Source organism: Raphanus sativus, chromosome 4, assembly GCF_000801105.2.
Source record: "Raphanus sativus cultivar WK10039 chromosome 4, ASM80110v3, whole genome shotgun sequence".
NCBI classification, from domain to species: Eukaryota; Viridiplantae; Streptophyta; class Magnoliopsida; order Brassicales; family Brassicaceae; genus Raphanus; species Raphanus sativus.
Genome location: NC_079514.1, coordinates 32,108,112 through 32,129,530, shown reverse-complemented (window position 1 = coordinate 32,129,530; position 21,419 = coordinate 32,108,112). Strand labels below are relative to the sequence as shown.

Sequence of the window (21,419 nt, the reverse complement as noted above, 5' to 3'; positions counted from 1 at the left end):
ATGCGACATGCACGACAAACATTTATATAAAAACTATTTGATGTATCATTTTTTATTTTACGTTTTTACATATTTTAAATTAACAAAATAATATATATATTAATAATTTAAAAACCATTCTATTATATATATAACTAAAATGTCGCAAACTCATCAAAACAAACATTTTCGTTTATTTACAATTATTGTATGATAAATAAATTTAAACAATCAATTTTATATAAATTGTATAGATTAACTAAATTTAAATGATATTAACATAGATATTTAGTATATCTATTAAATGAGACTTCTTAATCATATGATTTTATGATTATATGTATCTTTGTATAACAAAAATTGTAAATCTGTGATAACAAATTTTTTAATGTGAGACTTTTAATAGTTTTAAAGAAAATAATTTATAATAGCTCATAAAAATTCATTTGCAAATTTCAAAATTAAAATTTCAATTTCTCAATTCTTGTTGAATGCAAATTTGAAATTAAATTATTTGTGTATTTTTATATGGTATATATATTTTGAATATCTATTAAATGAGACTTTTTACTCATATGGTTTTATTATCATTTATAGTTTTGTATAATAATAATTTTAAATCACTGATCACAAATTTTTAATGTGAGATTTTTAAAAGTTTTAGTAATTTATAGTCATTGTTAAAAACTTCAAATTATAACATATACAAAAATGCATATTTTTATAATATGGTTAGTATGATTATTTATTTATGTTATAAACATAAAATTAAATGTAAACAATGGTGGATACACAATTTTTATCAAGTCTTCATTATTAAAATCATTAACTGCAATATATATACTTTAATAATATTATGTAATCTTGTATATTTTATTTCAGAAAATAATTAAAATATTAATTTCACATTATTAATTAGTTTTATGATTATTTTAATGTAAACTTAATATATATTTAATAAACCAATATATTTTTCTATAGACATTGAAAAACATTTTAATGATGACAAGTGTTATACTTAAAATGTTGTAATGTTTTTCTTTTAATATATAATAAAAGTGTTTTAAAATTTATTTTTAAATGCTCATTTATTTTAAATATCATAATTTATATTATAATGTACTTGTCTAATATGGAAAATTGCATCACTCGAATATTTAACATAAATTATGAATTTAATCCATACATAGAAAATAATATTTTTAAATATCATGATCTAAATTCTAACAATGGCAAGAATAATAAATGCGTTTTACCCAAGAAAAAGAATAATTAATGCGTTTTACCAAAAAGAAAAAGAAAAGAATAATTAATGCGTTTTACCAAAAAAAAAAGAAAAGAATAATTAATGCGTTTTACCAAAAAAAAGGAAAAGAATAATTAATGCGTTTAGTTAAGGAAATATGCTTTGTTGCTAGTTGCTTCACTCCCCAGCTCACGCAACCTTAACGCGTTAAAAAACGCGTTATTACGTCACTCCTTCCCTATCTCCCTTATTTATAGATTCCATAAACCATAACAAACCATTCGTCGTTCTCTTCACCACCACCACACGCTTTTTTTTTTTGTTACTATCAGATTCTCATCTGTTGCAATGTCCAAGAACAACGGCGGAGCTCGTAGCTGCTTAGGTTCGATGGACGACATCCGCCGCGTCTTCCAGCGATTCGACAAAAACGGAGACGGAAAGATCTCCGTCGACGAGCTCAAGGAGGTGATCCGCGCGCTGAGCCCCACCTCGTCGCCGGAGGAAACAGTGAAGATGATGAAACAGTTCGATCTTGACGGAAACGGATTCATCGACATGGACGAGTTCGTCTCTCTTTTCCAGATCGGAATGAGTCAAGGAGGAGGCGGAGGAGGAGGGAACAGCAAGAACGATCTGAAGGAAGCGTTCGAGCTGTACGATCTGGACGGTAACGGGCGGATCTCGGCGAAGGAGCTTCACTCGGTGATGAAGAATCTGGGGGAGAAGTGTTCTGTTCAGGATTGCAGGAAGATGATTAGCAAAGTTGATACGGATGGTGATGGTTGCGTTAACTTTGAGGAGTTTAAGCTGATGATGAACAACGGCGGAGCTTGAGGATGATCGGTTGTATTAGGGATTGTTTGTATAGAGGAAGCTAGAAAAGTTTGGTTTTATGAGTTTTTTTTTTACTTTATGTGCAACAACTTCCGTTCTTCACTATTGAGATTGTTCTGATGGGCCTGACTTGCTAATCTGATGTTCCAGTCTTGTTTAAACTTTTCCAATTGCAAAATTCAAAGGAATATGGGATGTGAGATATATATATATATATATTTGTAGGATTCGAAGATATGAAATTGTGAATATAAAACATCCAAAAACCACCACAGGCTTACGAGGATTACAGCCAGACAAACTGAGGATGAATAACCAATAAAGAAGAACCACTTGTGAAACTTGACAAAATCGAAAGACTGCAGTTTTTTTTTTTAATATGATTACAATACATGATGCAAGACACGTCCAAAACATTCTCTATGTTGTCTTATCGAGTTGTAACAAAGAATACGGATAATGAGCAATTGTAAAATAGATTGGTACTAGCAATTTAAATATGGTTATAAAATGTGAGGGGGCAAATGAACTTTGAATGAGTTACAAATCTTGCCTTCCCTTTCATTTTATTTTTGTTTGTTTGACTATTATTTCTTTTAGCTAATTTACCTTGATTGATTAGACACTATAAATGCTAAATGCACCTCTCTTCTTCGAAAAAACGTTGTGAGCACAAACTACTGACATTGCTGATTCAGAAAGAGGTAACTTGTGTTATCTTATTATTTTTGTTTTTCTGCTTTGATCTGTTTATTTTTACATTGATTTGGTGACTTGAATTTGGTCTAATATCTATCTATGTAATCAAGATTAAGAAGCTCTCTGAATTATTATATGATCTTGTTTTCATGGACAACCTTTAATGATTTAGTTATGTCGTCAAGGAAGAACACTGGACCATTTCATTGTTGCTTGTTATAGGCTTCTTTAATTCGAGGATTCAATCCTTGACAGAACCGTCTGTACATGATATCTTCCGCAATGTTCTTAGATCTTAAAATATTCCATCGTATTCATTGGTGATCGTTAAGTTTCGTTAGGACTGAATTGAGATATGTTTTTGTGCAGGAAAGATGAAAATATACATTTGGTCTAAGAATCTAAACATTTAATTCAGAAATTTCTGGTTTAAACATTTAATTTAAGGACTTAACGTCCAAACCGATGCAAAATCTAAACATTTGTTTTCAAAAATGTTATTTTCAACTTAGATATACATTTGGTTTTAGATCAATTATACACTCCATTCTTTTCTTGTTGAGAATGGAAATGTCATTAAGTACTGGAGAAACAGTTGTGTCTGCCTCTTTTATTATCTAATCATTTGTTTCAGTTTTGGACCAAAATATCTAACATATCAGGGTTTCTTTGTTGAAGTATGTTGACAGGAAGTATGGCATGCATGAAGCTGGGATCAAAATCAGATTCTTTTCGAAAACAAGGCCATGATTGGTATATTCACTTGATCTCTCTAATATTAGTGTATGTTGTTCCAATTTTTTTGGGTCTTCTAGATTTTTTCCTTTTAATGGCCTCAGACATAGACTGATGTCTGACTTTGTTTTCTTCGGTTTTTGTTTCATTTATTGCAGGTTTTGCACAACTGGACTTCCAAGTGATATCGTCGTTGAAGTTGGAGAGATGTCTTTCCATCTCCACAAGGTAAATTTGACTCGACCATAACAACTCTCTCTTGTATTTTTTTTTCTGAATTAATATCTAGAGGTTCTAAATCCAAAGGCCCACATATTTCCTATGGCAAGGTATACAAAGCATTTTAGATTAACTCTTTTAAGAGAGTAGACCCTTCCCAACAAGTTAATTCAAACAGAACACATTGTTGATGCATAGCAGTACATATCACTTAATGTCGGAGTACACGTTTTTGATACATAGCAGCAACAGATTAGTATGACACTCTCATAGCAGTACATATTAATCTGTTCCTGCTAATCATCACCAATGCAACAGTGGTGTCTTATTTGCTGTTCCTCACGCTTGCTTATTTGCTGAAATTTCTTTGTGAGCAATTAAATATTTGGTTTCTACAAAACACATTCTGACATTTATTGTAGAAATCAGTCTCTACCCAAGCCTCCTCTCTGAGAAAGAATGATGTTGTTACAATTTCTTATAGCTTTTTTTTTGCTTTACTATGTAGTTTCCTTTGCTCTCTAGAAGTGGAGTCCTGGAAAGAAGGATTGCAGAGGCATCTAAAGAAGGGGATAATGATAAATGTCTCATTCAGATTTCTGATTTTCCTGGTGGAGACAAAACGTTTGAGCTAGTCGCCAAGTTCTGCTACGGTGTGAAGCTCGAACTCACTGCCTCGAACGTTGTATGCCTCAGATGCGCTGCTAAGCATCTCGAAATGACAGAGGAGTTTGGGGAAGGAAACCTAATTTCCCAAACCGGAAAGTTTTTCAATCAAGTCATCTTCAAAAGCTGGAAATATTCAATAAAAGCGCTTCAATGCTGCGAAGAGGTCCTCAAGTACGCTGATGAATTCAACATCACCAAGAAATGCATCGAATCACTAGCCATAAGAGCATCGGCAGACCCAAACTTGTCTGTGGAGCATGGTGGGCCCATGCAGAGTCCATGTGGCAGCGTTTTATGGAACGGGATAAGCACAGGGGCTAGACGTGAACACACTAGTTCAGATTGGTGGCACGAGGATGCGTCCACGCTTAGTTTTTCTCTTTTTAAGAGACTTATCACGCTCATGGATTCCCGAGGCATAAGAGATGATATCTGTAAGTTATATGAAAGCTTGAAGCTTTACTTGAATGATGAACAAAGCTTTACTCAAATAAACATACTTTCATTCATACCATAGTTCATTACAATAGATGTCTTTATATACTAGTGAGCACAGCTCAGAGACATCTCAAACCTAAAGGAATATTCTTAGTATATTCTACTCCAGCTAGCCAACCTTATCTTCTAGCACTGAGAACATGTTCTCCATTTTAATTGCAGCTCCCGTACTGTCTTTTGTCCTGTTCTCAAAGCACATTACCGTTGCTTTGTGTCTCTGTGTCGTGGGCTTTACTTGATCTTGGGCCTGAGACCCAATACTGTCAATATCCCCTCGCAAACTCGTGGTGGGAGGAAGTTCCACACCGAGTTTGAACCGTAAATCACTGAAGCTCTGGAATGGCAGTGACTTGGTGAACACATCTGCTATCTGTTGAGTAGCAGGGATGTGGTTGACGACCAATAAACCCTTCGCGACCCTCTCTCTGGCGTAATGCCAATGTGTTTCAAAGTGTTTAGTTCGCTTATGCATCACAGGGTTTGCAGTGAGGTGAACCGCGGATAGGTTATCACAGTATGCTTCAGCCGGACGAACATGCTTAAGACCCATCTCTGCCAGTACTGCTTGTATCCAGGTGAGCTCGGCTGCGGTGTCTGAGAGGGTGCGATATTCTGCTTCGGTTGAAGATCGAGCCACAGAATCCTGTTTTTGTGCAGACCAGGAAATAAGATTGCAGCCTAAGAAAGTGCAGAAACCACCTGTTGAGCGTCGAGTGTCGTTGCAACCCGCCCAGTCGCTGTCACAGTATGCTCGAAGAGTAGAGTCTGTGTCGGTATGTATGGTGAGACCCATGGAGACAGTGCCTTTCACATATCTTAATATCCTCTTCAAACATTGAAAATCTGAGACTGTTGGCGAGTGCATCTTCTGGCAAACATAGTTCACTGCATATTGAATGTCTGGACGGGTCAAGGTTAAGTACTGCAACTTCCCTGCGAGGCTTCTGAAATACGTTGGCTGGGAGAAGGCTTCATCTTGATGTGGAACTCGGTTGAGTTGTAATGGAAGGGGAGTTGGCATGGGAGAACAATCAAGCATTCCAGCAGCTTGAAGAAGATCTTTAGCGTACTTTTCTTGGTTCAAGAACAGTCCTATTGGTGTATAGACTGCTTGGATGCCAAGGAAATAGCTGAGGCCTCCCATGTCCTTGATTCTGAACTTCTCACCGAGTTTTACCTGAAACGCATTGATGAACCCCTTGTCATTACCCGTTAGTAACATGTCGTCCACATATAAAAGTAGCAACATCAAGTGTTTGCCGTCGTTGTAGATGAACAGAGAGGGGTCTCTAGTGCAGCATTTGAATCCCACTTCGATCAAGTAGGAGCTAAATTTGTCAAACCATGCGCGAGGTGATTGTTTAAGACCGTAAAGCGCTTTGTTCAGTTTACAAACATAGTCAGGATGCTCTTTGCTCTCAAATCCTCTAGGTTGACGCATGTATACAGTCTCGTGGAGATCCCCATGTAGAAAAGCGTTTTTGACATCAAGTTGTTTGATGTCCCATTTCTCTGTGACAGCTAGATGCAGGACTGTTCTCACCGTAGCTGTTCTGACCACCGGACTATATGTCTCCAAGAAGTCAATTCCTTCCTCTTGCTCGTTGCCTTTGGCTACCAACCGAGCACGTAAACATCTGACTGTTCCATCAGCATTTAACTTTACTCTGAATATCCATCGACAGCCTAAGATATGAACTCCCTCAGGTCTTGGAACCAGAGTCCATGTTCCGGTCTCATCACAGGTGTATATCTCTTCACCCATAGCTCCATTCCAACCTTCATGTTGTAAGGCTTCAGCGATGGTTCTTGGTTCAGATGGAGCGTCTTTGACTGTAAGCATGATGTATCTCGGATTTGGTTTAGAGATACCATCTTTTCTTCTTGTCACCATAGGATGAGTACTCTGTTCTGTAGGAGGAGGGACAATAGGAGGCTGTATAACTTGTTCCTCCTCATCTGAATCAACGTCACTTTCTTCAGCAGCGTTGTTGTTGTCAGCAGCTTGATCGTGAGCTGGATGTGGTTCTACGACCACAGGTGTAGGAGGCTGTTGTGTTCTTCGCACTCTTTTAGCTGTTTCTTCTTCTCCAGACACATGTGCATGAGACGGAGTCGGAGGGGAAGAAGAACCTATGTCACTCAAACGCCAAGCCTGTAACAGAGGTGAAGCATCAGCAGGTATCAGATGTTTATACTTGTCTGCATAAGGGAACCTTGACTCATCAAAGATCACATGGCGACTGAGATATACTCTGCCAGTTGGAGGGTAGAGACATCTATAACCCTTGTATTGGTCAGAGTAGCCCAAGAAAACACAGACTAGAGACTTTGGATCAAACTTATGTTGCGTATATGGTTTTAAATACGGAAAACAAGCTGAGCCAAAGACTCTTAGTGAGGTGTAGTCGGGTCTGTTCATGTGGAGCTTCTCATAAGGACTGCTCTGGTTGTCATTGACAGAAGAAGGCAGCAGATTGATGAGAAAGTTAGCTGTAAGAAACGCATCAACCCACAAGTTGGAAGGAAGATGACCCTGGAACAACATGGAGAGACCAAGTTCTGTAACATGTCGATGTTTTCTCTCTGCCAGTCCGTTTTGCTCAGGTGTGTGTGGGCAGGAGATGTAGTGTCTGATACCACACTTCTGCATGTGAGCTGAGAATTCGTGATTCACGAACTCACCGCCCCCATCACTTTGAAAGATGGTTATTCGTTGTTTTAAGGTGTTCTCAGCTTGTTGTTGAAAGAGTTTGAACTTAGAGAACACATCAGACTTGGACTTCATAGGATATACCCAACTGAATCTTGAGAAGTTATCAATGAAAACAACATAATACTTATATCCTTGGACTGACATAATAGGAGCAGGACCCCACACATCACTGTGGATCCGCTCAAGAGGTCTAGAAGACTTAAATACAGACTCATTAAACGGAAGTTTTGAAGATTTTTCTAAGCGACAAGCTTCACAGACTGATGGAACACCCTTATTCACTGTGATAGCTTGGGAAGAAGATAGTTGTTGGATGACCTGATGATGAGCATGCCCCAATCTCCGATGCCAAATCTGATCAGACACTGCACGTTGTCTTGAGGAGAAGAAGATCAGAGCTGGAGACTCTGCTAACCGATACAAGCCTTTATCTTTGAGACCTTGGCTGAGCACCTGTTGTGTTGTTTTGTCCTTAATAAACACATGTCGATTGTCAAACGTAAACTCACAGAAAGGATAATCATCAGTGAATTTTGAAACCGATATGAGAGACTTAGTTATGTCAGGACAGACAACTATATCTTGGAGAAACAGATTACCTGACGAAGCAGGAAGAGGTGCAGAGCCAATGTGTGTAATGGGGAGAAAATCGCCATTACCCACTATGATAGAGTCAGAGCCTTCATACGGAAGAGAAGACAGAAGGTGATGAGGATCGTTGGTGACGTGATGCGTAGCAGCAGTGTCTGGATGCCAGTTAGGTCCAGAGTTTCTAGCATCTTCAGACAACCTTAATGTAGCCAGGGCGTGCTTCATTTCTTCAACGTTATAAGACTGATCAAAGCGCTTGAAGCATTTGAAGGCTGGATGGCCGTATTTCCCACAGATTTGGCAAGTAGGTCTTTGATCTTGATCAGAAGAAGAAGACCCACGTCCTGCTTGTTGACCAAACTGCTGTGGAAAACCACGTCCTGCTGTAGTGTAGGAGCCTCTGCCTCTGTAACCACCTCTGTTCTGTCCTCTTCCTCTGCCTGAGTAGCCTCCACGATTGGTGTAGAAAGCCTGATGCGGAGTTGCTTCCGGAGCGGTTTCATATTTCTGAAGTTTGTCCTCGAATCCGATAAGCTTGAACGTGACGTCATCAAAGCTTGGACCAGGAAGGGTGTCCATTGAATCTTCGATGACTGTGACAATGGTTTCATATTCGCGACCTAGACCGTGAAGAACCCCAAAGATCTTTTCTTGTTCCGATATTGGAGCTCCAATCGAGTCAAGTTGGTCACACAAGAACTTTATTTCTGAGATATACTGAGACAAGGGTTTTGAACCTTTTGTTGTTGTCTGAATCCTTCGCTGAATGTCCAGACGTCGAGTAGCCGAAACCCTGTTGTATTTCTTTGCGAGAGCAAACCAGATGTCTTGAGAAGAGTTGAGGCCGTAGACACTTGTGAGAGCTGCTTCAGTTAGGGAACCTATCAACCACGCCTTGATTAGTTGGTCGGTGTGAACCCATTTGAGATAAGCAGGGTTGCTCGTCTCAGTGACTTGACCTTCGGTGGTGACGGTTATAGTGGCCGGAGGACAAGGAGTGGCGCCGGTTACATAACCCAACAAGAGCTGACTGTTGAGGAACTGCTCAAACTGCAGCTTCCATGACAAGTAGTTGGTGTCACTAAGTTTGAGTGTGACGACCTGAGTGATAGAGAGAAGCGCTGGAGTGAACGCGTCGGAAGGTGTTGGATCTGTCATGGATCTACTTCCGGGCGACTGATACCATGTAAGTTATATGAAAGCTTGAAGCTTTACTTGAATGATGAACAAAGCTTTACTCAAATAAACATACTTTCATTCATACCATAGTTCATTACAATAGATGTCTTTATATACTAGTGAGCACAGCTCAGAGACATCTCAAACCTAAAGGAATATTCTTAGTATATTCTACTCCAGCTAGCCAACCTTATCTTCTAGCACTGAGAACCTGTTCTCCATTTTAATTGCAGCTCCCGTACTGTCTTTTGTCCTGTTCTCAAAGCACATTACCGTTGCTTTGTGTCTCTGTGTCGTGGGCTTTACTTGATCTTGGGCCTGAGACCCAATACTGTCAATAATATCATCGCCGGGTCCCTAACCTATTACACCAGAAAATACTTGCCTGTCTTAAAACGGCGGCGACACAGTGGTAGTTCTTCCAGCACACCTTTGAGCTCGGGGAGTCATGTATTGTCCGAAGAAGAGCAGAAACACTTGCTTGAAAAGATCCAGGAGCTTGAGCTTCCATGTATCAAAAAAGGTTTAGTTCCGACCAAGTTTTACGTAGACATGCTTATAATCGCCAAGATTCTGAAAGCTAGTCCGAGCTGCATAGAGAGTTTGGAGAATCGGATAGGGATGCAGCTTGACCAGGCGGCGTTAGAAGATCTTGTAATACCTAGCTTTTCTCATGATATGGAGACTTTATACGACGTTGACTCTGTGCAACGGATCGTGGACCACTTTCTTAGTAAGGAATATCAGACTATGCCCGTAGGGGCTAGCTCCTCCTGTTCTTCAGTAGAAGATGGGAATTTAAACGGATCCCCACAGTCAATGACAGCGGTTTCGAAGCTGATTGATGAGTATCTTGCTGAAGTTGCTCCTGATGTCAATCTAAAGATTGCTAAGTTCCAGGCTTTAGCCGCTTCTGTTCCTGAATATGCGAGACTCTTAGATGACGGGCTCTATCATGCAATAGACATCTACCTAATGGTAGGAGTAGGACTATTCAATATTGTTTTTAAGGGTTTTTGGCCAAATAATAAAAAATTGGGAAATTAGATTTTGAGAGATATTCCATAGGCAATTTAAACATGTCACACTTTTCAAAAAAGTTATTTTATTTTGAATAAGTTTAACATATATTAAAAAAAAAAGAATTTTGAGAGATAGTATAGAGGATAAGAAGAGCAGTAGGAGAGAGTGAAGTTTGTTTTAGTTAGTGAATTTGGAGTTCTTTTGTATATAGAGAGACAAATTCCCTTTTTGATTTAATATTTTACCAAAAAAATAAAATAGTATATTGTTTTTTTTTCTTTTAACAGAGGCATATTAATTGTTTTTCATGTTTTTGATGATTTGTAGCATCATCCGTGGTTAGTGGAAACAGAAAGAGAGGATCTTTGTAGGTTGTTAGATTGCCAAAAGCTCTCTTCGGAAGCTTGCACACACGCAGCACAGAATGAGAGATTACCTCTAAGAATTATAGTCCAAGTGCTCTTCATCGAGCAGCTTCAGCTCAAGGCCTCTGTAGCTGGATGCTTCCCGGGTTCAGATGGCGGGTCAAGAAAGTTAGGAAGCAGCGGATTTTCAGGAGAATCAACCAAAGGAGGGGGATGGGAAATCGCAGTAAGAGAGAATCAAGACCTGAAAGTTGGAATGGATAGAATGAGAATGAGGGTTTGCGAGTTAGAGAAAGAATGTTCAAATATGAGAAAGGAGATTGAGAAACTCGATAAGACAACAAAAGGTGGCGGTGCTCCTGGAAGAGGTAGCAAAACGTGGGAAAACGTTTCTAAGAAACTCGGGTTCGGTATTACGCTGAAGTCACATCAAATGGGCAGTGCTCAAAAAGGATCAAATTTAAAGTCCAACAACGAGAATGTGAAGATATAAAAGCTTAAGGATTGTCAAAGTACGTCATGAGGAAAAAAAAGTACGTCATGAGAAGCATAAAAAGCTTTGAACATTAGTCCGGAAATGTGAAAAATGGAAAAAGTTCCACGTATTGGTTGCCATGTGATTGTTTTTTAAGAAGAAAAAGAAGTGTTTGTTGTTTAAATGTGTTTATCTTTTCTTTCACGACCAAACTATTATAATTGTCTCTTCATAATTTCATTTTAGATTTGTGGAGGTTAATTGAGATTTTCTTTTGCTCGGTTATTTATTGATTTAAAATAAGGGTGATAAAAAAACAGAACCAAAATACCAAATCAAACAGATTCAAAAAAAAAAACTAACCAAACCTTGTGAATTACCCAATTGGATACTGAAATTTTGTACCCAAAGAATCAAAACCGCATCCGTACCGAATTGAAAATCTAATAATATCCATATAGAACCTGATGAAAAATCCTTATACACATATTTTATATGTTTTTATATTTATAGTTTATACTTTATACAGTTGCCTTTTTTATTAATCAGCACTTAATTTATACAAGAACCTTGTGTTTTTTGGATGTTTTATTCTTAAGGTTTGGATTTTGGTTTCTGAATGAAGAAATTGTTCGAATGTTATTTTGGTATCATTTTTGATTCATTTATTTTTAAATACATCAGATTAATTTTCATAATATGGTTACAAAGTAACCATATTAGAAACAAACTCCATTGTAACCTTTTTCTGATTCTAATATGGTTACCAAGGTTCAGGAACCGAAAGAACCGAGAACCGATCCGATCTGACCCAAAATTTTCATGGTTCTGTAATAGTCACCAAACTTCAAGAATCGAAAGAATCGACCTAAACCGAACTGACACCCACCCCCTAATAATTTAAAATGCATAAATTTTTGAAAAAAAACCGAGAACATTCAAGTTTGTTAAGATCCAATCTCGAAACAAATGAGTTCATTTCTCTTTCTAAAAATTTGAAATGATTGGTTGGGACAACTGAGATAACTACTACAACTGAAACAATTAATAGAATTGGAACAACTAACAAAGCTGATACAATTAGTACAACTAAGGTCAATAATACAATTGGAATTTAAAATAGAAACATTTGCAAACATATTCAAGCTGGTTTGAAAGTAAAACTCCAGATGTTAATTGTGTTTCGATTATGTGACTCTTATGTGTTTGAGGATGTTGTTTGTATTTGTGTAACGTTTGAGATGTTATTTTGTTTAGTAATACTAGATATTACTATGATATGCCAAAAATAGTTTTTACTAAACTATTTTACAAATTTAGAGGTGCAACAATAGTATGTAGGATCAAATCCACAGAGATTCAAGATCATTAAACACATGTTTGATAAGTTCACAAAATCCTTAAATCAAATTTGTTTCCAGTATTTTGTTCTTCTCACATTGAATCAGGAAATAAATTATTCTAAGAACTTAATTTTAGGTTGTCAATTAGAACTAGCATTAAGTTCAATCTCGATGAAAAATATAGGACTACCGTAACAATTCTATAAATCTAATAGTTCATCTTTGAACTTTGAAAAACTCTAAATCTAACAAATAGATTACTCAAACATGATCAATGAAACATAAATCATTATTTGACTAAATTGCATTACAAAGTCAAAAACAGTAAATAAAGAAATTTGAAATCTTCTTTTTGTTGTTTGGAAAATTGTTTTCTAGACAAAAAAATGATAACTATGTTCTATTAGGCTAATCTTTTTTGTACCATTTTTTTCTCTAATACCCTTTAGTATTTTCTAAAATAAATCAAATTAAATTGTTTTACAAACAAAAAAATCAAAAATAGTAAATACTGATGAAATACAAATATCTGCGTATTGATATTTTTTCAGTTCTACAAATGTTTAAATCATAATTTCATATTTTGTTCTAAAAAGTAGAATTGACATTCTATATAGTAGAAAATGTAATCCACTTTAGGATTATAAAATCAATTTTAAAATTTAAAATTAAAATAAAAAATCAAAGTTTAGGATTTTTGGAATTTTTAATATTTTTAAGTACTTTAGTTAAAAAAATATTTTAATATTTAACAATATTTTTTAAGGGAAATTTGGAGACATAACCATTATAGAAAAAAAATTAACACTATAACCATTACAAGGAATATGCTATGATATACCATGTATTTTCTACAATATATACAGAAGTACCCTCATATATCACCAACTTACACACGCGCTTCTTCTTTCTATACTTTTTTTTTCTTTTAATCACGTAATCGTTTAGTTTCGCGACAAACTTTGCAAAAGATTCCATCCCAATTTCTTATCAAAACTAAGGAATCAAAGTAAGTCATGTTAGATTGATGAGCATAGTAGTTTATCTCATCATTTTCGAATTCATCCCACCATGTAGATTAAGAAACAGAGAATACGCAGAACCATCGGAGAAGATAAACAGTACACGTTTTGTTGTACTATTCTATTTGATAAACATAGAACAGAAATAGTTTCTTAGAGTTTCCTCCTCCTAACCCTTCCCCTCCCCTCCTTGGATCTATTTACCTTTAGACTTGCATGTTTGTTATATATTCTGTCAATGCCAATGTATATGTATGTGTTTTAGGCGTTTATTTCACTACACAACTTTCTGAGTCCGTGTGGAAAGAAAGAGGATAAATTGATGTATGATGTAATTGAGGTTTATATACTATATAATAAAATGTATATAGTATAGGAAGGGGATAAAATGATAAATGATTTATATGGAGAGTTATCTTTCGTGGCAATGCTTGTGCTATATACAGGTGTGCCAATTTGGATCCCCTTATGGTTCGAAGTAGTTACATGTGACTCTTCTACCAGCAGATAACACACTCGTCAACCCTATTTCATCAATTTGTGTACTATTTCTAAAGTTATGTAAGGTTCAGTACAAAATGAATGAGTTATTTTGTTTAGTCTAATGTTCCATGTGATTGAGATTGTAAAAGTACAACTCTCAGATTCTCAACAAGAGATGTTGGCAGAATCTCAGTTTAGATAACTAATGCCTATGTGGTCCCATACATTTCATTTTCATTAATGTTTGGATTTAGGGTTTATGGTCTAGAATTTGGGTTTAGAGGTTGGATTTAGGGTATATGGTTTGGGTTTAGGGTTTAGGATTTGAGTTTAGGGTTTAGATTTTGGGTTTAGGGTATATGGATTTGTGTTTGTTTGTTTGTCTTTACCTATACTATATAACATTTGTAAATAGTATAGAACAAACTATAGTATGAGTTTAGGGTTTAAGATTTGGGTTTAGAGTTTGGGTTTAGGGTATATGGTTTGGGTTTAGGGTTTATGATTTGAGTTTAGGGTTTAGGATTTGGATTTAGGGTTTAAAATTTAAGGTTTAGGTAACTCCGTTAGGATCTACAGTTTGGATTAAGAATTTGGGTTTAGGGTTTGGGTTTAGGGTATACGGTTTGGGTTTAGGGTTTCGACCTTCAAGTTTAGGATCTAGGTAGCTCTGTTATGTGGGATGGTTCGGTTTTACAATTTGGGTTTAGGGTTTGGGTTAAGGGTTTACGGTTTGGGTTTAGAGTTTAGAGTTTGGGTTTAAGGGGGTTTAGGGTTTAGGTTCTACGGTTTGGGTTTAGGTTTTAGGGTTTAGGGTATATGTATTTGTGTTTGTTTGTTTGTTTTTTCTTATACTATATGATATTTGTAAATAATATAGAAGATATTATGTTATAGGTTTAGAGTTTAGATTTTGGATTTATAGTTTGGGTTTAGGATATATAGTCAGGGTTTAGGGTTTAAGGGTGTTTAGGGTATGGGTTTAGGTTCTACGGTTTGGGTTTAGGGTATATAGATTTGTGTTTGTTTGTTTGTATTTGCCTATACTATATGATATTTGTAAATAGTATAGAAGAAATTATGTTTAGGTTTAGAGTTTAGATTTTGGGTTTAGGATATACAGTTTGGGTTTAGGATATACATTTTGGGTTTAGGGTTTAGGGTTTGAGTTTTGGGTTTAGTATTTGGGTTTATGCTTTAGGATTTGGGTTTAGTGTATATGGATTTGGGTTTAGGGTTTATGATTTGGGTTTAGGATTTGGGTTTAAAGTTTGGGTTTAGGGTATATGGTTTGGGTTTAGGGTTTAGAGTTTGGGTTTAGCGTTTAGTATTTGGGTTTAGGGTTTAAAATTTCAGTTTAGGGAATATGGATTTGTGTTTGTTTGTTTGTTTTTGTTCATACTATATGATATTTGTAAATAGTATATAATAAATTATTGTATAGTGTTGGATATCGTGTAATTTTTTCTTTAGCTTTTGTGGTGTCTATACTATATCTTATATATTATAGTATAGTATTGATTATCATGTAATACACTTTCATACGTGAATTAAACTGTGTCATTCTCTTTATCTCACGCGCACGCGAATGCAAGGCTAAAATGGTCATGATTTGGCCCTAATTGTCACATCCCATGACCTCCACTTTACAATGGCTATATTCTTCATTTTGGGGGCTGTTATGATTATTGATCAAATTCACCCATTTTTTAATTGTAATTTCGAATTTTTTAATTGAAAATTAAGGGCAGTATTGCCATTTTGAAAAAAAATTAGCCTAATAGGACATAAAATATATGAAATTAGTCTATTAAAATATAGTTATCATTTTTTGGTCTAAAAAACAAATTTTCCTTGTTGTTTTGATTTGTCTCTCCAAAAATTTTAAGAAATCTCTCTCCCATTATAAGTTCTCATACAATAACTCTTAAAAAACTATATATAATCTAAAACACGAAAATAACTTATATGAAAATAAGAAGAAACTTTAAATCAATTTTCAATTTCTTTGACTTGTTAAAACTCGTCGAGAAATGTTATCTACGATGGATATCGACCGATACCAATGGATGGTGTCGACCGATACCAACGGATGGTGTCGACCGACACCAATTCCAAAGATGCAATCATGACTTGTTTTTTTCAACTGCATTTCTCCTTCATGGTCCACAGTGTTCCAGAATCCTCAGTTTTGTCCAAAATGTATATAAACCTGCAACTACTCAAAACGACTAGAAATATACAAAAAAGACTCTAAAGTTGGACTTATATTATGGTTCAAAACCCATGAAAACCATTATATATCAACTCCTCCAGAATTAGCATTTGCTTGTCTTCAAGCAAAAAAAAAAAATTAAATATGTGAAAGAAATTTGAAAACATAGAAACTCACATATCTTGAGAACATTATTTTCACCTCAGGTCCTCAACCAGTTGTAAGTTACATCAACTAGTATCAACTTTAGAAGGTAATTTCATGTATCTGACATCTACTTAACCTAACCATTTTAGCCCATAGCTCATAATAAATATCCAAATTCACCATCACTTACCTCATTTAAAGAGTTTAAGGTGCAATCTCATAGAAAAGATATCGATCATAAAGAGACATTGACTCTTATTCATTCAGATTTCTAATCACACAGATAGTTTTACTCTGGTTTCTTTCCTCTTTTCTCACTTAACCCAATTAATTTCTCCCTATTTTCTTAACCATGATTGAGTTTACTGGACATGCTTCCATGAGACACAAATACTAGTTCGGGTAAACCATTTAGAGTCTGGTTCACTTTTTCATATTTTATTGAAAAAATATGCGAGAGAAACCATACTCATACAAAATAGTGTCTTCGGGTTTTGGGTTGGATCAGGCTAACTTTGACTCGATAAAACGACGCAATTCACTCGAAAACATACAGTGCCCTAGACACAAGTATATATTAATTATTTAATCATAATTACAGAATTATTTAATTATTTAAATATTTATAAAGTATTAGCACTTTTGAAAATAAGTATTTATATTTTCTTGAGATATTAGTAAAATTTTATTAGATTATAATCTTAGAAAAAATAAATAATGTATGATATCTTTTTAGTTAATTTATTTTGAAATATTTAGTTGAATAAATAAGTTTTTAAAAATATTAAAACACAATTAATATAAATATAATTTGATTTATCACAAAGTAAACCAATGCATTCTTTTTACACATTTTTATTTTAGGACGCCCACATTCCTCATGGACTTGCACGCTTTTGAACTCAAATAAGAACAAAAAAACGCAAAAGAGTTTACTACATAACCAGTTTGAGATCCTTTTCACTGACCAGTTTCAACAACGCCTTAGTTCTAATTTCTTAACCATGTATGCATGCACAACGGACTAAGGATGGGATCGATGGCCTTATATCCCCTTTGAACCGGGAACCTCGATCCACTCGAGCTGTAGCTCGACCTCTCCACACTCCACATTCTGGAGTCTAAGGAACATATTCTGCACAAGCTTCCCTTGGCTCAACACAATATGGCTCTCTTCAGACAAACAGTTTTGTCTGGTCGGTTGTACCTTCATGATTATGGTTCCGTTGGGAAGTCCACCTTCAAGCTTATGGCGTAGTTTAATGGCTTCAAGATATGGAGCAATGCCAAACTCTGCTTCTCCCATCTTATCATCCGCCGAGAACAAGTCCTTGTCGTAAACCGTCTGCACATAACAAATAAAATGTTTGGTTTCTCTAGTAAAACTAGCTTCTAACGGTCATGGTAAAATAAACGTAAGGATGACTTACAAGTTTAACAGTGAGGTTTGGATCTGTAACAGAAAGAGTTAAATCGTCGTTCCATTCCGGGTTTATACTATGTTTGATTACACGGGTTTTAAGCTTCTGCATCAAATAAATAAAACATATAAACTACATATAGGAGAGGAGAGGTTATCAAGAATCAAGAACTATCAAATGTTATTGAAAGGAAAATATAAACAAATCATCATCTCAATTATTTCGTGCTGGAAACAGAGCATTGATGTTGACACAAGAGGAGAGATTGGTGGCTTTAATGTAAAAGAGGACCAATATTCCTACATAATTCAATAGATGATCTGTACCAGGACCCACAAAACATGAACATGATCATATTCTTCTTCTCCAATTTAACTTTTGTGAAAAAAGCAGAGAAGTTATCGCCGGAGAAGTTATCGCCACAGGTTTCAACTTTCTTTTCTAATTTATACCAAGTTAAGATACCAACACTTACACACTACATACATATATACTAAATCAAGATTCAAGGAGATTTTAAAGATTTAGATAAAACTCTGCAAATCTGCCATGATCAAACAAACTAACAAGATTTAGGATCAACCCGTATACTGATAACTAAACCCTGATGAACTCAAAACCTTAAATCTCAATTTCTGGTGATCATGTAAGAGATATATAAACAAGGATCCACAAAAACATGAACATGATCATAAAGTCTTCTTCTCCAGTTAAACTTGTAAGAAAATATAAATTACATATCTCAGCTTTAGAGGATATGACAACATGTTTCAGTTTTCATTTCTATTTTATATTAGGTTAAGACACCGCCACTCTCCGGATCTGACTTGATCAAACAAACTAACAAAGTTTTGAAAAACCCTTAATTTTAACTAAACTATGTTTAGTTTAAAATCTAAATCTCAGTTTATGTTTGAGATCTGACAAAAAAAACATCAAATAGTCCGATTAATTTAAAATCTAAAATAGCTGTCAAATCTCAAAACACAAAATCGATTTTTGTTACCTGTTTTCCTGAGCGAAAGACGATGTAAGGATCGCTGCTTGAGGTATCTCTAATGGCGAGATTCACACCTCTCTTCACGTGAATTCTCAGAAGACCCAGCAGATTCTCCATTTTTGGGTCAATTGCAAGATGCAAAGTTGGTTTCTTGTAGAAACTGTGGTTTTGGACTTTGAAAAACTGTGATGAGTGTTTTTCTTTTGAGGTCTTATTATATATTGGAAAGAAGTCTCATTTGGTTTACAAATCAACTAAAGTTATTGTATGAGTAGGGTTTGGTCTGGCACAAGTTTTATTTGACCAATATTTTTTATCTTGAATATTTAAAATAATCAAAATTCTCTGAAAAAAATACAATTATTCAAATATTTTTATCCAAAATATTCAATTTATCCAATAATTTATCTGAAAATCTAATAGTCTAATTTTTATCTAAATTATCTAAAAATTAAAACCGAATTGGACCAAAATTTATCAAATATTAGCCGGTTTCTAAAAGAAATAACCGAACTGAACTTCATAAATAACAGAATAATTCATCTAATACCCAAATCTACACCATCAAAAATAAAAATAAAAAATATCATAAAAACGAAAAAAGTAAATGTATTTATATTTTTCACATTACATCAAACCCAAAACAATGAAAAACAAATCTTACAGAATTATTCGTCAATTTTTGGTCACAAAACTCAAGTTTAATCAAATTAACAAAAACAAATAAATAAATATAAACCATAACCAAATATTAATACATAATCATTTTTTTAATTAACTACTGTAAGTACTCATTTATAAGTATTATATACACTAATAGTTTCCTTCAAAATGACGTTAGAAGACGATGAAAACCATCTTGAACATGAGTTTATGGAACAGAGTAGGATAAAGTGGTTTAGTGAACGGATCCACGAGCTGATTCTCTGATCTCACATGAAGTGTCTTGACCAGACCAGCTACAATCTTCTCTCGAATGGAGTGACAATTCTTTTTTATATGTTTGGTTCTCTCATGAAAGATAGAGTTCTTGGCAATATGAAGAGCTGCAGTACTATCACAATAAAGAACTGGTATCGTTGAAGCAGAAACATGCAAGTCATTCACAATTCGAGATAGCCATACAACTTTATTTAGTAATGAGGGCCATAGATCTATATTCAGCAACAGTGGATGAATAAGAAACAACATCTTGTTTCTTCTTGTTTCTTCGATTTTCATGTAACAAAGAATTGCCAATGAAGATGCAAAACCCTGAAAAAACGTCGAGAATCTGGTCGTTGTGACCAATCTGAATCACGGAATGCCTTGGCCTGAAAGTCATCATAAACAGGGTAAAATAGAGCTTAACTTATGGTTCCTTTGAGAAAATTTAGAACATTGTATGCAGCTTTAAGATTAGAAACTTCGAGGAGCTGAGGAATATTGACATAGCTTATGAACAACAAAGCATATGTCTGGACGCCGATAAGCTTCAGCATTAGGAATGAGTTCACCATTTTCAGAAGAAAGCTTGATGCTGGGATCCATGGGAACAAGGAAGGATGACAATCAAGTAATCCAACATCAGTAAGAGGGTCTATTATATACTTGTGTTGATATATGGAAATCTCGGATGCAGAACGAGCAATTTCAATGCCAACAAAGTATCTCTATTTACCAATATCCCGGAGCTTGAAACAAGAAGAGAGTTGAGTGATCAGCATAGAAATAGAAGTCTCTTAATTGCTGGCAATGAGAATGTCGTATACTACGTGGACCAGAACAATGAGAAACTTGTCAGCTGGATGAGACCAGAAGAGAGAGTGATCATTGTTAATCATTTCAAAACTCATACGTAGAAGAGTTGAAGAAACTTTTAAGAACCAATGTCGTGATGCTTGTTTAAGTCTGTAGATAGACTTCTTGAGTTTCAGAACTGTATTATGTGGCAGATTGTCCCCCTTTCTTTCTTCAGACAAATCACTATTGAGAAAGATGTTAGAAATGTCCAACTGACGAAGAAACCATTTATTTTTAACAGCCAGAGCAAACAGCATTTTTGACTGGCACCATATTAACAACCGGAGAGAAGGTATCAACAAAATCTATTCTTGCTACTCTAACTACTCATTTACAAGTATCACCGCCAACAAGGATAGCAAGGTTTTTGGCGTCCTTGAAATCAGAGCAAAACGGGTGACGTCCCTCAGCGATTTCCTTGAGTGTATCAGACCCAGTCCCAAGGTGTTTTCAGTCGTAGTTGAAATCTGCAAGTGGGCCAATGTATATGCTACTTTGGCATGCGATGCACGGATTGTCTTGCAGATCCTACACCAGCAACTTCTGAATCAAATCATACGCAATAACTCCAATGAAAGTTACATACTTACATTTATAATTTCATTTTGTAGTGACAGTGGAAACATTCACCTACAAATACATTAGAAGAAAACATAACCTAATTATTAAGGATAGCTTATGCATCACATTAACTAAACTTATCACACTTGAAGCTAATCAGTACCGACGACTATGCCTCGTTCAATGTTTGTATAGTTATAAGTTGAATCCCAAT

General features: G+C 35.4%; 3 protein-coding genes across 3 annotated transcripts; 2 read left to right on the top strand and 1 right to left on the bottom strand.

Moving 5' to 3' along the window:
- Nucleotides 1–1,508: 1,508 nt before the first annotated feature.
- LOC130511850 (calcium-binding protein CML24-like) lies at nt 1,509–2,266 on the top strand. The gene has a single exon (XM_057009597.1). The coding sequence runs from the start codon at nt 1,574–1,576 to the stop codon at nt 2,060–2,062; it is 489 nt and encodes a 162-aa protein (XP_056865577.1). The 5' UTR covers nt 1,509–1,573; the 3' UTR covers nt 2,063–2,266.
- Nucleotides 2,267–3,440: 1,174 nt separating this feature from the next.
- Nucleotides 3,441–11,253, top strand: LOC108850712 (BTB/POZ domain-containing protein At1g30440-like). Its single transcript, XM_057007661.1, has 5 exons — nt 3,441–3,514; nt 3,655–3,724; nt 4,224–4,822; nt 9,692–10,346; nt 10,719–11,253. Exons 1-5 carry the CDS (start codon nt 3,441–3,443, stop codon nt 11,247–11,249), a joined length of 1,929 nt encoding a protein of 642 aa, XP_056863641.1. The 3' UTR covers nt 11,250–11,253.
- A 5,983-nt stretch (nt 11,254–17,236) lies between these two features.
- On the bottom strand, nt 17,237–19,059 carry LOC108855877 (protein C2-DOMAIN ABA-RELATED 1). The gene is made up of 3 exons (XM_018629801.2): nt 18,869–19,059; nt 17,872–17,967; nt 17,237–17,786 (listed from the first exon to the last, which is right to left on the bottom strand). Exons 1-3 carry the CDS (start codon nt 18,977–18,979, stop codon nt 17,487–17,489), a joined length of 507 nt encoding a protein of 168 aa, XP_018485303.2. The 5' UTR covers nt 18,980–19,059; the 3' UTR covers nt 17,237–17,486.
- Nucleotides 19,060–21,419: the final 2,360 nt, after the last annotated feature.

Excerpts from the sequence above, each read along its gene's own strand:
- LOC130511850 (XM_057009597.1), top strand. The coding sequence starts at position 1,574 with ATGTCCAAGAACAACGGCGGAGCTCGTAGCTGCTTAGGTTCGATGGAC.
- LOC108850712 (XM_057007661.1), top strand. The coding sequence starts at position 3,441 with ATGTTGACAGGAAGTATGGCATGCATGAAGCTGGGATCAAAATCAGAT. Across the intron at positions 3,515-3,654 it reads CGAAAACAAGGCCATGATTG|GTTTTGCACAACTGGACTTC; the intron begins GTATATTCACTT and ends CATTTATTGCAG. Across the intron at positions 10,347-10,718 it reads CAATAGACATCTACCTAATG|CATCATCCGTGGTTAGTGGA; the intron begins GTAGGAGTAGGA and ends GATGATTTGTAG.
- LOC108855877 (XM_018629801.2), bottom strand. The coding sequence starts at position 18,979 with ATGGAGAATCTGCTGGGTCTTCTGAGAATTCACGTGAAGAGAGGTGTG. Across the intron at positions 17,968-18,868 it reads TCTTTCGCTCAGGAAAACAG|AAGCTTAAAACCCGTGTAAT; the intron begins GTAACAAAAATC and ends TATTTGATGCAG. Across the intron at positions 17,787-17,871 it reads CAAACCTCACTGTTAAACTT|ACGGTTTACGACAAGGACTT; the intron begins GTAAGTCATCCT and ends TGTTATGTGCAG.